Source organism: Diadema setosum, chromosome 1 (assembly GCF_964275005.1).
Source record: "Diadema setosum chromosome 1, eeDiaSeto1, whole genome shotgun sequence".
Lineage (NCBI taxonomy): Eukaryota > Metazoa > Echinodermata > Echinoidea > Diadematoida > Diadematidae > Diadema > Diadema setosum.
This window is the reverse complement of record NC_092685.1, coordinates 8,441,578-8,458,691: the sequence shown is the minus strand read 5'-3', so window position 1 is coordinate 8,458,691 and position 17,114 is coordinate 8,441,578. Positions and strand designations below refer to the sequence as shown.

Sequence of the window (17,114 nt, the reverse complement as noted above, 5' to 3'; positions counted from 1 at the left end):
TGAAAATACTGGATGAGATTCTCCATGTTCAGACCAAGTATTTGTCTGTTGTCAACATGTTTCATTTGCATAGTCATATTCATATTCAATGGTTTATGTCCCTCTTCTTTCGCCGACAGGGTCCATGTGCAGGCAACCAGCTGGCCCTGGCCCACAGCCGTCTGTGGGATGCCGTGGTGGGTTTCCTCCACATCTTTGCCCACCTGCAGAAGAAGCTGTCCCAGGACACCAGCCAGCTGGAGCTGCTGAGAGAACTACTCAACCTGCACAAGGAGATGGTGGTCATGCTGCTCAGCATGCTGGAAGGTCAGGGCCGTGTTTTACGAAGAGTTAAAATTGATTATAAAGTTGATTTCAACTGTAAGTCTATGGCAGCCTGTGTGGTAAGGAAAATGTAAAATCAATTTCATCTTTTGATAAAACGGGACTCAGATAGATGTAGCCAGGGATATAATGGGTGGGATGGGGTGGGATGAAAGAGTGGCTGGATTTTGGTTGGGGAGAGCATGGTGGAGTTTGGGAGAGTATCGAGGGTGTGGTTGGAGAAGGTTGGGTTTAGGGGAGGGACAAGATGGGATGGAATGAAGGAGAGACAGGATTGATGAAGGATGAAGGACAGAAAGGTGGAGTGGGGGCAAACAGAGTGAACAGGGGAAATAAAAGCTATACAAGGTTGTACAGACAAAGTGCAGTTGGGATAGGGACAAGGTATAGGGTTGTAGGGAAACAGTGTAAAATGGGATAAGGGGGAAAGTGTCCAAAGGAATAAATACTATTTCCACAATGTCATTTGTTTCCTGTTTTTGTTTTCCTGAAAAGAAGAAAAATGATCCATAGAGCAAGAGATACATCAAGTAGCAGATTTGTATAGTAATGTTGTGTACAATACATTTGAAAATACTCCTCTAGAGTAAATCTGGTTGTTTGAACTCTACATGAATGTTATGTATTGTTATTACATGGGCTTATTTGTTCTTAACATCCAGATATGTCAGATTATAAGAGGAAGCTTCTAATGTGTAGGCGATGTTTCTTTCTTGTTGGCACAGGTAATGTGATGCATGGTACCACTGGCAAGCAGATGGTGGACACCCTAGTGGAATCTTCCGCAAATCTTGAGGTAAGGCTAGTTTCTTGCTCAGATAATGTGATAGTGTATCATTGATAATTGGGCAGATAATTAGGGTTATGGTGATGTTTATGATGATGATGATTATAATGATTATGATAATGATACTGACACTGATGGCAATGGTAATGTCAATTGTTATGACGTTGATCATGATGACATTCGTGATATTAAGAGTAATGATAACGCTGATGGTAATGATGATGATGATGATAATGATGTTGAGAATAATAGTAATGCTGATAATATGTTGATGACAACAATGATGATGACTACAGTGATGAGATGATATTGATAATGAAAGAGCAAATATTAAGACAACAAACATGTTAGAAACTGTATTTGTGCTGATTTGATGATGACCTGACTAATTTCACTGTAAGTCTTTTTCTACATGCACAATGATTATGAGATATATACACCATTATCTCTTTCCAATAAGAAGATACAATACACATGTATAATGTATGGGTTTAAAGTTACAGATCAGAATGCTTATAGTAATACCTTGTTTAATCTTATCCAATTGCAAAAGTGAACACTCCTAGTTTGTATGTAGTTTCAAATAGGAATGTTTCCTTGCTTTTCTCTGCAGATGATCCTGAAGTTCTTCGACATGTTTTTGAAACTGAAAGACCTCTCTTCCAGCGAAGCTTTCAGGGTAAATTGAGCTGTCGTACAGTCAGTTTCTTTCACACTATTGTAGTTTATTCTCATGACTCTTTTATGCTTGTTTTTGTTGTTGTTGTTGTTCTCCAGGATGAAGATAAGAAAGAGTTGATGACATACATCTCTTTTGATATTCTATAGACACTTTGATTTTTTGTTATTAGTATTTTTTGTGGCATAGTTTGCAGAATCTTCCATAAGATTATGACTATGAAATTGTGCTTTATAACATACACACTCACATTGTAGGTATCTTGTATAGAAAGATGGATAAATAGATACATTATGTAGATAGATAGATAGATAGATAGATAAAAGACATCAAATCCAACTGAACTACAGTAAGCTTGAAGTAAGTGCAAATTTAACATGTTACCTTCTAATATTACAGAGGATGGTATGATGTAACTTTGTTCTTGTTAGGAAAGTACCAAATTAACATTTCAGTACTCTTTCTGTTTCATTCACACTTTTTCACATGTTATTTGTTCTGATACACCACTTGAAAAAGCTTTCCTTACACCTTATCTCTGCATCAGGAGTACGATGCCAATGGTGATGGCTGGATATCACACAAGGAATTCCAGAAGGCCATGGAAGCCCAGAAGATGTACACCCAGTGAGTGTCACTTGTCCCTTAAGTCTGTCCTGAAGCTGCAATGAATGCATAGATGGAACTAACCAATAGGATGACACTAATCCAGTGAAATAAATTTATTTCATTAGGTGCCTTCATGACAGAACATCATCCAAACCTCTTGTCTCTTTCTGCAGCATTTTATTTCAACAAAGTCAAAATTTGAACTTCATATTACAATATGATTGTCTACATCAGTTCTACTGGCAGTGGGTTTCTTGAGGAAAATCCACCTCTCCCAGCATGGTGTGCATAAGAAAACATAGCTGTTCATGCACCATTTTATGGAGAATCAAGCTCTAAAAGTACGGGTTAGCCTGCTTTCTTACCAAAACGTATGAAACACTGCATATGTTCTGTATAATGCTTGAAGTAGCATGAAACAAATTCCGATGTTAAGCTCATGTATTCGCCTCAAAATTTGTGAGGAACCAATATTGAATGACCAAGTTTATTTTGATATTAGTCGAGAAACAGAGGTGTGATAAATCTTGTGCTAATGTTCAACTAGCAACTGAGGACTGAATGATTTCATTTTCTGCAGAGATGAGATCGAGTATTTGCTGAAGTGTGCTGACAGGAACAATGATGGACGGATTGACTTCAACGAGTTCACAGAGAGATTCCATGGACCAGCTCAGGACATTGGTAAGCCCTTGAGAGGACAAGAGATTACCTCTAGTAATGGAAAATGAAGTGCTTGATGTTCACCATCATGATAGTCGATAAAGTTGTGTTTATTACAGTTTTGAGGATCTCATTACACTAGCCTTAATCCAATAGTTAGAATCACAATTGCTTTTCTTTGTAACGGCTGTGCTTTGACTTTTGCAGAGCTGCGCACTAACCCATTTTTTTCTGCTGGACCTGTCTGTCGGACCAGTAGGTACCTGGTTTTTCCATTTTTTACTAGTCCATTCCAGAAAAAGTTACTGGTCCGACAGTGGTTTTTACTAGTTGCGGACCATTGGACCAGTGCCAGTGTGCACTCAATGAACCTATCAAAGTTCATAAAGATCATGTGACTGTTTACAGCCAATCAGATATCTTGATATTTAGCACAATGTGACACTATACATATGCTGCTTATTAAATGGGTCAAAGCTGTTGGTGTCAATAAGAACCAAGGTTTAATGTGTTTGCTTTGAAATCTTGTTTTCACACAGGCTTCAATCTCGCTGTTCTGCTTACCAATCTTGCTGACCACATGCCCAATGACAGAAGGTAAGACCACCACCTCAGAGATTGATATGAGGAATTTGTCAGCCATACCCACAGTTTGGCCCTCTATCAAATTTGTCATTTGAAATTGTTTTCTTGTTGCTTTGTCTTTCTTCTAACAATTTATCCATTAGACTTGTGAATTCAAAAACAAATATGACTGATTGCACAAATGATCATTTTCTGCTCATGCACAAAGTGGAACTGTAAACTGGCTTATTATATATTGCTGTGGCAAATGCTATTTTTCTCCTTTATTCATAATTCATAGGAGTTGTCTTATTTGTATCAAATTGGTGGGATGGCATAGATGAAAGTTTAAATCTAAAACTAAGTCTAATAAGACACTATGTTTATGACATGCAAGAACACTAGAAGCAGGTTAAATTCTAGATTACACTGACAGTGTGTAACAATGAATGTGCGTGACATTGATTGATTTATGCATTTATGCAGTTTCATGTTGAAAAAAAAAAAGGAAACAAGGTAGTCGTGGTCATATCTTCTAAATGTTACCTATCGCATACAATGTACAATTGTTATGATTCTGAAATGACACCAGTTATCATATTTTGACATTTAAGCAAAAAAGAGCCTTAATAGGTCTGCCAAATTTGATGGTACACTTGATCATCCTTTATTCTAACATGAACTACACCAGCAGTAAAAAAGTGTATCAGACACTACCCAATCAGTTTCTTGGTAAATGTTACCCTCTTCATCTTCTGGAGTGTAAATTGTAATGAACTTATTCATCTTGTCATGTGTAAAGTTTGTACTCATGCATATTGCAGGATTCAAATATTTGTATAAGTTTGATAGTGTAGATGCAGTTAATTTGTCTGTTACCTCAATTTCATTCTTATGTCTTGTCATGTCATTCTTTTGACTCCTACAGATTAGAGCGGTTCCTGTTGCAGGCCGAGAGTCTTTTGACATACTTTGAGCCCTACCTTGGACGAATTGAAATCATGGGTATGTTTTCAAAAATAATTTTATTTCACAACATGTATATATCATATGTATTAATATACATATATTTCAATAATTGACAACCCTCCCAGGACCACTGCGTGACCTGCTATTAATACTCTATTCAAAACAGGTTTGTCAGTGGTGATAGCAGAGATTCAAAAAGCATAAAGGTCCTACGACGTCTATTACATGTTAGCTTCTGCTGATATGACTAGATCTGCACATTTACAATTCAGGCATTGTCTGATCAATATGGTTTTTATCATTCTATTTCTTTCTCTTTTTTTTTTCTGCACCATCTGTGCTCTGCCCCTAAAAACAACTCTCTTGTCTGTCATGATGTCATCAAGAGAAGTCACCATGGAGATGGAACCAAAATTGCTTGTCAGAAGACCTTTAAGCCTACTTTCACTACATACGACTGTACATAGTACTAGCACCTTCAACTTCACAGACAGGAGATAAGGGTGATATTATTGTCACTCAAAGACATAGGCAATGTAATGTCATGGTCAACACACAAAATTATGATTCCAGGTCAAATATTTTCATCACAATAAGCAGGTCCCTGTCTGCAAAATGAGACTAACTTTCACATTTCAGTGAGTGCAGACTTGTAAGTAGACATTGTTTTCAAAGTGCTGTAGAAATCAGTTTAAAATTTGTTCCCAGCACTTGATGGAATGTTGGTAGCTTGTACAGCTGCAATTTGCTACCTAGTATCAATTTACTTTCTCTTTGCTTCACAAAGCTATTTTTCAAACCTTTCATATGTGTATATAAAATAAGGAATGAAAGTATTGAGTAAAACAGTAAATATTGTCAGTTCTCTTTTGATGTGGGAAGACCTCAGTGTACAATGTAGTTTTGTGTTTTTTGGTTTACCCATAGGTAGCAGCAGAAGAATTGAGAGAGTGTACTTCAAGATCACCGAGTCACACAAGGCACAATGGGAGAAGCCACAAATCAAGGTATTTCTTCTTCTGTGAAAGGTCATTCAAAGTTCATGGAGATACTACTCTTTGTATGAAAAGAACCCCAAATGTATGGCATTGTTCTGGATGTACATGTGAATGAAGGATTCTTGTCATGATTGTAAGGTACACAATAGCTGTGGACCGAATCTGGCTCATGCTCACCATTCGCTTTTGACCCATACATCTGTAACATCTCTCTCTCTAACTGCATATATCCAAGGCTCTACAAATTTATGTTGCTTTACAAAAGAAAGCCCATAAATCCTCTCTCTCTCTCTCTCTCTCTCTGTGTTAATGTTAAGTGGTGTAAGGCAGTGATATGGTACACTAAGCTTAGTAGATGATCACTGTTCACAACAACTACTTGAAAAGAAACACCTCATTTAAAGACAAGTTGTAGTTTCTATGTATAGTATTGTTACTGATTTTCCTGAACCCTTGATGGGCCTTGTACAAGTATTAGACATCCATGAAGTATTCAGAGGTTATTTCACTGATATATGTATGATATAGAGTGCATATTTATCATTTCTTTATACATTGATGATGCAAGTTTCCATTAACTCTGTGAAGCTCCTTATGAATTGACTTTTGATTCATCAATAGCTTTGCATTATGAAAGCATATTTACTTAGTGACCATTTCATATTCAAGGTGCCTTTGGCCATCAGTGTATGAAGGAATTACTCATTTCCTTTTTGAACTATGAACTATGTTAAAGGACAAGTACATTGCATGACCAACCTTGTGTATTTTGTTTGTTTGTGTCTGTTGTCAAACACAGGAGTCCAAACAGCAGTTTCTGCATGAAGTGGTCAATGAGGGAGGTGAAAAGGAAAAGTTGGAGGACTTTGTCAACTTCTGTGAAGACACCATCTTTGAGGTACGGGGGGAAATGTGCATCTCTTGAATTTGAAACAAAAGGGTAAAGCTATTCAATGGAGAATGAAGACCATTAGAAAAGCACAGCATAGATGTAATTATACAACACCTCAGAATGATGTCGAATTGTGATTGGCCAAGAACATGTCACATGACATTCAATAGAAAATACCTACCAAACTCATTGAGAGTGACAGCCATACAATAGGCCCCTGGCATGGGCCTATTGCACGGCTCGGAGGTACTATAGCACGGCTTCGTGGGGGGCTAGTAATGCATGGCCGCTCACAGAGTTCTGTGGCTCACAGCAGCAAAGCGCCAGCAAACTACATTGTACGTGCTGGCCGGCTGCGCTGCGATGCGCTGCCGGTAAACAGACCAGTCGCGGCGGAGTACTGCAACGTTAACGTGTACGCGCAGCTACTTTACCTACCTAGTTGCATGTATTGCGGCCTACCTACTGCTGTGTTTTTAGTTTTGACTCTGATCTGCTACGTAGACCACAGTGATCCCAAAATCAAGACTTCATTTCAAGTTGAGAAACCGTAATTTGATTATTTTTCTGTGTTTTTATACAAAATCATTTTTGGAAATAGAGAAAGTCTAGACCTACTACTAGATCTACCGACATCTCAGGTAGGCTTAACAGTCAGGCCTAACTCGATCTAACGTTAGCGTAGAATGGGTACCTGGTATAGACCCTGCGGAGTTTGTGATTCCTGTGACTGTGTGGTCGAATCATGACGAGTGTTTGAAAGCAGTACACAGGGTGATTTACAATTCTCGGCCTAATTGTTACATTTATTTTTGGGCCTTCCTGAGTTAGCGGTCACTAATTTAGTACTGTGATTGTGGACAAGGTGTTGTATAAAACGAATAATTTATGATTTTGTTCGTGCATTGGGGCACGTAATACCGCACTCGGCGCGAGATTCGCCACTGGTCTATTCAACGCGGCGCTACGCGCCTTGTTGAATAGACCAGTGGCTTATCTCGCGCCTCGTGCGATATTCGTGCCCTATGCACTCACAACTCATAAATTATTCGTATATTGTGAGTAATGGATGATTATTCCATGTTCCTGGATATTTTAGTGGTATACAGTACAAATATGATTTGCTCCCCTACCCCCTTTTTCCCTAACTGGGTAGAGTACTTTGGGGCTGTACCCTGTAAGTTTACTCTACTTCAGGAAACATTTGCTATTTTCCAATGTCATAATCAGATGGTATGATATGTTGGATCATAACACTACATATTCTATCCTTTCTCAGGTTATACATATGTTCAGAAGTAATCAGCTTGTCAGGATCTCCAGTATCTCTTTCTACCAAACTGAATGATTAGATCTAATACTGAGTTCAGTGTAAAAGTGCACAGACCTGGGGGCACTGTGGTATAGTGGATAAGACTCTTGCCTTAGAAATGGAGGTCCCGAGTTCAAGTGCTCACATCAAGGGCTTACATCCTTGGATATCAGATGTTTTTACCCACAATGTCCCTAAAAAACCAGGTGTAGAAATGGGTACTGTATACGCCAAATATTTTGTGAGGTTTTTATTTTCGCGAACTTCGCGAGTCAGGTGCTATTCACGAAATTAAAGAAACACGAAAATATTGACTCTGATCCCAATGTGAATGTGACGTATGTGTGTACAGGACTCCACGATCGCAAATTTAACCTCTCGCGAAATCGTCGGGAATTTCCGATTCGCGGAAATTTAGACTCGCGAAATATATGGCGTATACAGTACCTGGCAATGCTGGGACAATGATAATTCCCTCTGGAAGACCAATGCCAGTACACACTGTACCTTGGATAAATAAGAAAACTCAGTACATGACCTTAAAGTGTGGAAGTACTGTGATGCACCTGTCATACGTCTATATTTTGGTTATGTTGTAAACAATACGTTCACCTCCAACGGCTCAAGGCTTGCATTGCTAAACAACAGAGAAGGGGATTCAGTTCCAGAGTGTGAATTATCTAATTCATTGATAATAGATAGTTTTCAGTATATTCCAAATGTTCCTGTGAATGGTCATGGAAAGGTAATGAATTCCCCTGAGTTTTACATGTAGTAACCATTCTTGCCTTACTCCAACAGATGCAGCATGCTACCAGCATCAGTGATACTGGGGACAGCCTGGCGGAGATCTTCATGAATCTGACGGTTGGCGCCAACCGGGACTCCCAGAGCTGGCTGGTGTGGGCGGTGCGGGGCATTCGCCCGTCCAACATCCGTAGGCTGACCGGCGAGTTCTTCAGCAGCTCCCAGTACAACATCAGCAAGATCCGCAGCATGTCCCTGCTCCGAATCTCATTCTCCTGCATCAAGCTTGTCTTCGTCCTCGTCTTCAAGCTCTTCAAGTTTTCCTTCTATGTTGTTGGGTGAGTCTCATATGTGAAAGATTTCTCTCTCTATGTGATTGTTGTTGTGGAGGGCACCACTAGATATCAATATATCAATGTGTCTTGATGTTCCTGCTGTTTATTTAGTGTATGTCATATTTTTGTGCTTGTATCAGTAATGTGGCAGGATGTGTTTGTCTTTGTGTGCATGGGTGTGAGAAAGGGTGATAGTGTTTAATTTCAGTGTATGTTGATGCAGACGTGGCATTTCTTATGCGATGATGGTGATGATGATGATTCACAGCATTTGTATGGTGCCACTTTTTTATCTGTTTTGAAAAAATACACCTCCAAGAGGTACTAATTGAATGTTAAGAAAAAGTGAGTCTTCACTGAAGCTTTGAAGTGCTCCAAAGTATATGTACCAGTAAGTGCCAAGGAGTGAAATAATTGATTTGATCTCATTCTGTGAATGATATTTCCTCTTTGAAGAGGGTGTAATCCATAGTATGTACATGATTTACAGTCTGTTATGTTTCTGTTGTAACAGTGTACAATGTGTAGAATGTATTGCTGGTACGCAGGTACAATGTTTCTTCATTTGAGTGCAAGTCATGGGTTCTTCAACACTTTAAATATGTTCTTTTCTCTATGTACATAATATATCTGGGTCTGCAAATGATGAATTTGACTCTGTCTATTGTTCTGCAAACTGAGAAGATATGTGACATGACTCTGGAGGAAACATGTTTTATGTAACAATCCAGTCATGACCCTTGGAGGGCTTTCACTCTTGCAAGGAATTCGCCTGTAGTCATGTTTCTGAAGGCACTGAATTATCACACATAGAAATGAGAGCTGCAGATGACAGTTCATAGATGTATCACACACCATGGAGTATGGGTCAATCACACACACATCTCGCGAGACCCTATACATATGACAACACTTGTACGTATTCCAACATGCTTGCTGGTGGATAGGAATGCGAGGTCCATCTAGATTTTACCCTCTTAAATGTGTATCAGAGGGTTCTGACTGCTAAAATTACATCGGTGCGCAAAAATTTGAATTGACACACAGAGTTCAGTCCTATTTTGCCTGGATTAGAAAGAGGTTGATTCACTTGAGAGAATTGTGAGCCACAGATCAAGAGATTGTGATCATCTTTTCACGTGTCAACCATCTTCCTAGAGTGCACAACTCCAAAACTTGTCACAGACTAATTAACCCATCACTCCCTGGATTGCAATGGATGATGTGCAAAGTCTATGGCAGTTTCAGCATCTGGTAGGGAAAGGATTAACATTATAGTCCTGATTTTCTTCACACATGTTCTTTGACCCAGTAGACATGTCTATTTAATCTGACCAGTGTAAATATGAAGTACAGATTCTTCATATTTGACTCTTTATGAAGAGACCTCCAGAACCAGTTTTGATTTATTTTTATCTCATGCATATGTCCTGTTGGCTGATAGACTGAAAAACAGTTTTCATTTCTTAGTTTTCACATACTTGGGATGTTAACATTATTTCCACAGTGATGGTGTAAACTGCATTTCCTGATCATGTACATTACAGCCAATCAAGTCCTAGAAACTGTATTTCTGTTGTTCAGTCTTGCATTGTTTTGTCATAATTTATAAGTTTTCATTTGTTAGTGTTTCATAGAATAGATTAAAAAACAAACAAACCAAGAACCCTTTCATTTGAGAATTTTGGTTTTCACATATTTTTGGTCCCTTTGGTCTTAAAGTTTTCAAAAGCCTCTTAATCATTGAATTGAAGTGATTCTTATAAACTGGCAACAAATTTTAGTCAAGTGAAGTTCTTTAATCCTCTCACATTGGCACTTTTTTTTTTATTTCTTCATTGCTTTTGTGCAGATTGAATGAAATGAGCCAATTCCATCTGATCTTTACCCAATATAGGATTTAAAGTAAAATTTAGAGGGGCCAATTAAATGACAACAAAGTGCATGATTTCTGCAGCATTGCGCCCCTACGATGTGAGCAACAAACACAGTCAATCAAAATGACGGTGGTGGTAGTGGTAGAGGAGGGGGGGCATTGGGGATGGTGTGGAAGGGAAGTGTCTCCCCCCCCCCCCCCCCCCCTTTCCACTGGCGGGGGCTTTGACAATTTTACGTTTTAACCCATTGAGGATGAGTCCCGAGTATACTTGGGCAGGTGTCTATGTGAAATGTGTGTTTTAGCAAAATCTGTCCGTCCTCAACAGGGTATATGGTGCATTCTGGTGCATACGTCAGTAAAGATTTCAACAGTACACATACATAGTGAGAGCTTGTGCCTGTGGAAGAATCTCACATTTGGGCTTAGTCATATTGAATATTATCAGTGGTTTTGGGGGGATATGGGGGACATTTCTTTCTTTTTTCTTTTTTCTTTTACTTTTTGTTTTTGGGGTTCAGCTTGAGAATTTTTCATCAGAGTGAGACAGTTAAAATTTGAGGAATTTGCAAGAGTTTCATGCTACATTTATATATGTGATTGCTTGAGAGTTGGCAGTCCTGTGATAGTGGTAGGACACACACATGTATTTGTGGTAAATTTGACAGGTGTCAAGATGAACTGATTGGAGTGGGGAGATGTGTATTAGACTTGTGTGTGGATGTGGTGTCTGCACATGTTTATGGTTTCAGACGAGGGTGTGTTCAATCAATGTGCTCTGCATGGATGGCTTAGTACAATATGTGCAGTGTGCGCATTCATATACATACACTGTAAATATACATGTACAGGCATAGCATAGGAGTTTGTATTCATTAATCATTCCATTTGTGTGTCAAGGACTGGTGACGTAAGCACACAATGTCTCTCTTTTAGTAATGATAGTGTGTGTACCAGCTGATAGCAACAGTCTGTATTCACAAACGCTATAGCCACCATCTGCAACACTTCTATTCATGTAAGCATGGTGACATTCAGTGATATTTACAATGTGTACACAAGAATGATACATTAACAGGGAGTTTAAGTCCTCATGTGCTAAGTGGCAGGAGGTTAGTTTTTGAAACACCTGAAAGTCTCTCCTTTATTTTAACAAGTCAATCACAGAGGACTTCAAGAAGTGTAAAATGTTTACTAGTATGATAAAACAAACACATGTTCATATAAATCATGTATCAAACCTTTTCAAAAGTGAAAATCTACCCCTTAGTCGGTCATGTAAGCTTTATGATAGATTTGTAGTTTATCAAAGGAACAAAACAGTAGAAATATAATTAGATTCACACATACAGATGTACTGTACAACTAGAAAGGTACGGATTCCCAAAATTTCATGTGTTTTAATGAAACTGGTTTTGATAGTCACAATCACATATATGCAAATTAGAGACAGTGATGTCATCGCCTCACAATCCATATTGGTTTGTACATCTTGAATGGAGATAATAAATCAATATGATATAACAAACAGGCTTTTGGTCAGTAACCTCGCAGCTACAATCCCTTCCCCTTGAGTAATAATTGCTATCATACCCTATCTTTTGTATGGGAAATAGCATATTCTACACTGTTTCAGTCCATATATGGCATTGTCACTGCATTTGATTACCATATATGGTTGCCTTTGTACCAAAAACCATCTAAATATATAGCATGATGGATCACTAGATATGACCTCTATCAGTACAGTGTATGTTTCTTTCTGATTACTCTGCATACACTTTGCAATGTCTGTTACCTTGTGCAGTTAACAAATAGTCCCATGTCCTTTGTGAATCTCTGCCCACAAAATTTTCACATTCAGTTTTCTTTTCTTTTTGTCTTCTTCTTCTTTTTTTGTTGTTGTTGTTGTCTACATCCAACCGAGTCAGTCTCAGTATGTGGAACTTCTAGTTGGAAGTAACAGTGATCATAATTGATGCCATGCCAATGATACAATTTGTACGTGATGATGCACGACACAAGTGTACACAACACACTGAAAATGATCATTCATGCATCAGCATCTGTGCATAGCTGAAATCTACACACAGATCTGTAATGTGTACACAATGACAGGAAATTCATTATTTTGCAATTGTGGAATTGATCTTTACTCCATAGTGCTATAATGTTTCATATCTCTTGCCCACCAGTGTGGGGGATGTGCAACAGTGAAGTTTGTTTTCATCAAAAATGAAACTATGGATTTGTGGCGGAGATGAAAGGTAGTTTTCTGTTTGCCTTGGTTTGTGGGGGAGGGGTCTGTAATTTAATTCCTATTAAGCAAGTTTTTATGCCTCCACCACGAAATGGTGCTGGAGGCATTATGTTTTCAGGTTGTGCGTCCTTCCGTCCGTCCGTCCGTAATGAATTTTGTGGACAGCGTAACTAAAAAACCATTTGAGGTATCCTAATGGAACTTGTCCTGTATGTGTATTAGGGGGTTAAGTTGTGCCTATCAACTTCTGGGTGCACATGCTCAAGGTCAAGTTCAAAAGGTCAAGGTCAAATGCTCAAAATTTCACTATTTCCCCCGTATCTATGCAATGCCTGAAGATATTTTCTTGAAACTTAGTATATACATGTATTACCCAATTAAGACTTTCTGGTGAGAGTTTGGGTTCATGAGGTCAAAGGTCAAAAGGTCAAGTAAAAATGTTAGAATTTAACTTTTTTCTCCATATCTTGGAAATGGTTTAAGTTATCTTCATTATCTAGGGGAGTTTGGGTTCATTGGGTCAAAGGTCAGGGGTCAAATGTCAAGGGCAACACTTCAAAATTTTACTATTTCCCTCATTTTTATGCAATGCCTGCAGGATTATTTTTTTTAAACTTGGTGTATGCATGTATAACCCAATAGAGATTCACTATGAAGTTTGTGTTTGTTTGTTTTTTCCAAAAAGGTCAAAAGGTCAAAGATCAAGCAAAAATGCTGAACTTTACTTCTTCCTCCATATCTCGGTGGCTCAAGTATCTTGAAACTTAGTACATATTTATGCATGTTCTGCCTGACAGTGATTCTCTTATGAATTTTAGGGTCAAATGTCAAGAGTTAAAGACCAGATGAAAATGGTGACAATTTACTATTCAATACAGAAATTGCACTTTTTCTCCGTACCTTGAAAATTACTCTATGCATAAACTTATGAAAGGGTCAAAGTCAAGTAAAAGTCCTAAAATCCCCAAATACATGCTCTCTTATTCATCCAATTAAACCTAGGTCAAACCTAGAACATTCAACACATTTGTGACAAACATGTCATTTTGATATTTTGCCAGTTTTGTGAAAATGTTATCACACATTGTCCACATGTACTATAGACCTATTAGGAGAATCATGCATTATGGCGGAGGCATACCAGTTGCCATCTATAGCGACATTTCTAGTTCTTGTTTTAAAGCCAGATAAACTTCCGGAAGACAAAAATGCCATTATTCTTTCAAAGGTCATTGTTGGATATGTCTAAGGGAAATAATACTTTGTAATGAAAGCCACACAAAGTTGCTGCATGTCCTCTTCCTGAATTTGGTATTTTTAATTGCTCTCTACTGTGAGTTTTCCAGTGCTGTAATTGATGTACAACTTTTATATGATATAATGATGTATAGTACTTTGATTAGATCTGACTAGCAACAAGACAAAGTCGAAGGGACTGTACAGTAGGGCCTACTGGTTAAGGTGAGGATTCAGCCTGAAACGTTTTGCGAGATATCTAGAAACCACTCTATGAACGTGAACTGTGTAAGGGCATACAATTCTAAAGGGAATCAAAAGTTTATTTGATGAATGTTGGTTTTGAAATTACTGAGATATCTAAAAACAAGGAAAAACAAAGAGATCCTGATAAAAATTGTGGCCTGTCAATCTTATTAGGATCGCTTTTTTGGACATCTTGGCCGTTTCAAGGCCAATTTTCATCAAATGTTGAATCCTTCTTAAAATTACATGCTCTTTCATATTTCAGAAGAGGTTTCTCATTATCTCACCAAACAATGTTATAAACTTGAATCCTCACCTCAACCAGTACTGTACAGTTCCTTTAACATCTCAGTATGTAACATCGCTGAAGATATTCATACGATTGAAATTCAAACTGTGTAAAAATTCTTTTTGGCACAATCAGTTGAAAATTGTTGTTTGATTATATTTTCACCTGCTAGGGATCTGCAAGCCTTAATCTGATAATGAAGCTTGTAGATCTTTAGCAGGTGATTGACAGTCTCATCAAATGGTAATTAGGTGATCCGAGTATCCTCTCGGATCACCTTCTGTATCTGTACGGATTCTTTGTTGGTTCTTCTTCTTCTTCTTCTTCTTTATTTCTGGACAAAATTTGTGTAGAGGTTAGCTCAGAAAGTCCTCTTCCTATCAATTTCAAAATTATACCATATATGTATCATGTCCCAAAGACGACAGATCTAATGTATAATAGTGATCAGTCGACCGTGACGTCACTGTGACGTCATTATATGAAAACACATTCTCAATCATATCTCACTAATGGAATAGAGTTTTTCAATGAAATTTACGTCACATATATTTCAAGTTATGCGCATTCTACTCATATTCTCAAAATTCATATTTTCTCTTAAAACGTGCGCGTACGCGCGCGTTGAAATATTTGTATCCTCAAATCGAGCTCAAAATTTTTTTGCACACGTTTCAGACCATTTGGAGCATTTTTTGAAAAATTGAAAAAATCGGACGGACGCGTACGCGCGCGCACATATACGCACGCACAGCTCATATGCAATGAAAATTTCCCGTTTTTTCACTTTGATCGGATGTCTGAAATGTCAAGGAATATTTCTACCAAGTTTCAAGTCAATCCCACTCAAAATGACGTCATACGGGCCCGTCAAAGTTGAAATTCCGCGCGCGCGTCAATGGCGATATACAGTACAACAATGCCAAAAAACCGCCAATTTTAAATCCGATTTTACTCGTCAGGATGGACGGTGACCCCCCATTTTCTTTACATATTCTGAAAGCTGATGAGTTGTACATGTCATTTCATGGGTTGGCAATGCTGGAAAAATGATGAAAAGATATCAAATTTCTTAATAAATCAAAACAAGTAAATTTTCAAAATGACGTCATCAAATTTCAAGTTTACTCGAGCGTATCTCACTTATCCTTAGTCAATTTTCACCCAGATTTCAGTATGCTGTAGCTTATTTAATACTCTATCAGTTATGTAATAACACAATTTTGATTGAATGACAGCATGACCTCATAAAAATGAATTGAAAGTAACCTTGTCGAATTTGACCAGTTTACGTGTTATCTCTATGGGAGTGCAGTTTTTCTGGAAATGAAAATTGACATGACTGTCTTTTTCGAGCACTAGCTCACTTATGCTTCGGTGAATTTCTCCCAGATTTTAATATGTTGTAGCTGAGACCTTGGGCTATCGTTATTGTGCATTTTGTTTTTTCATACGATGTCGGGATCACGTCAATAAACGTGGTTGAAATTAAAGCTTATATTCGTTGTATTGAAATATTTCTTTCTTTCTGCAACTTTCTTTGCAATAACTCAAGAAAAACATACCCTATCAACACCATATTTTGTACATGCTTAGTTCATGTCACGTTCATTATTTCATAAAAAAACAACTACTTGATCAGATGCCATCTTGGTTATGTAAAGTAGGGTCAAAGGTCATAAATGTTTCATCCTGTATCTTGGTGAATACATCTCCTATCTTTCCCATATTTTGCACACGTAAAGACCATGTGACAAGGATCATATCACAAAATAACCACTTTTTGCTCAGATGACATCTTGTCTTTGCAAAGTGGGGTCAAAGGTCATATGTACTTCTTTCTTTATCGTCATTATGACGTGTTATCTCTATGGGAGGGATTTTTTCTAGATGTGAAAATTGACATGATTGTCTTTATCGAGCACTAGCTCACTCACCCTTCGATGAATTTCTCCCAGATTTTAATATGTTGTAGCTGAGACTTTGCGCTATCGTAATGTGTCCTCCGTTTTTTCATACGACGTCAAAAGCACGTCGAAAAACTCGGCTTAAGTAATCAAAGCTTAGCTTCATTAGGTGATCCGAGTATCCTCTCGGATCACCTTCTGTATCTGTACGGATTCTTTGTTAGGTGATCCGAGTATCCTCTCGGATCACCTTCTGTATCTGTACGGATTCTTTGTTCTTCTTCTTCTTCTTCTTCTTTCTTTCTGGACAAAAGTTGTGCATCTACTTACTCAGAAAGTTCTCAGAGTATCAATTTCAAACTTATAGCATATATGTATCATGTCCCAAAGACGACAAATCTAATGTATCATTGTGATTAGT

General features: G+C 38.0%; 1 protein-coding gene across 1 annotated transcript in view; it reads left to right on the top strand.

The window, feature by feature from the left end:
- The window catches only part of LOC140235243 (ryanodine receptor 2-like), a 125,646-nt gene that overhangs the window by 54,491 nt on the left and 54,041 nt on the right, over positions 1-17,114 (top strand). The window contains exons 37-46 of the mRNA XM_072315278.1: positions 120-306; positions 1,050-1,120; positions 1,725-1,790; positions 2,338-2,417; positions 2,980-3,083; positions 3,602-3,659; positions 4,555-4,631; positions 5,523-5,602; positions 6,393-6,491; positions 8,599-8,882. Of these exons, the coding sequence (XP_072171379.1) occupies positions 120-306; positions 1,050-1,120; positions 1,725-1,790; positions 2,338-2,417; positions 2,980-3,083; positions 3,602-3,659; positions 4,555-4,631; positions 5,523-5,602; positions 6,393-6,491; positions 8,599-8,882 (1,106 nt within the window). The remainder of the gene's footprint in view (positions 1-119; positions 307-1,049; positions 1,121-1,724; positions 1,791-2,337; positions 2,418-2,979; positions 3,084-3,601; positions 3,660-4,554; positions 4,632-5,522; positions 5,603-6,392; positions 6,492-8,598; positions 8,883-17,114) is intronic.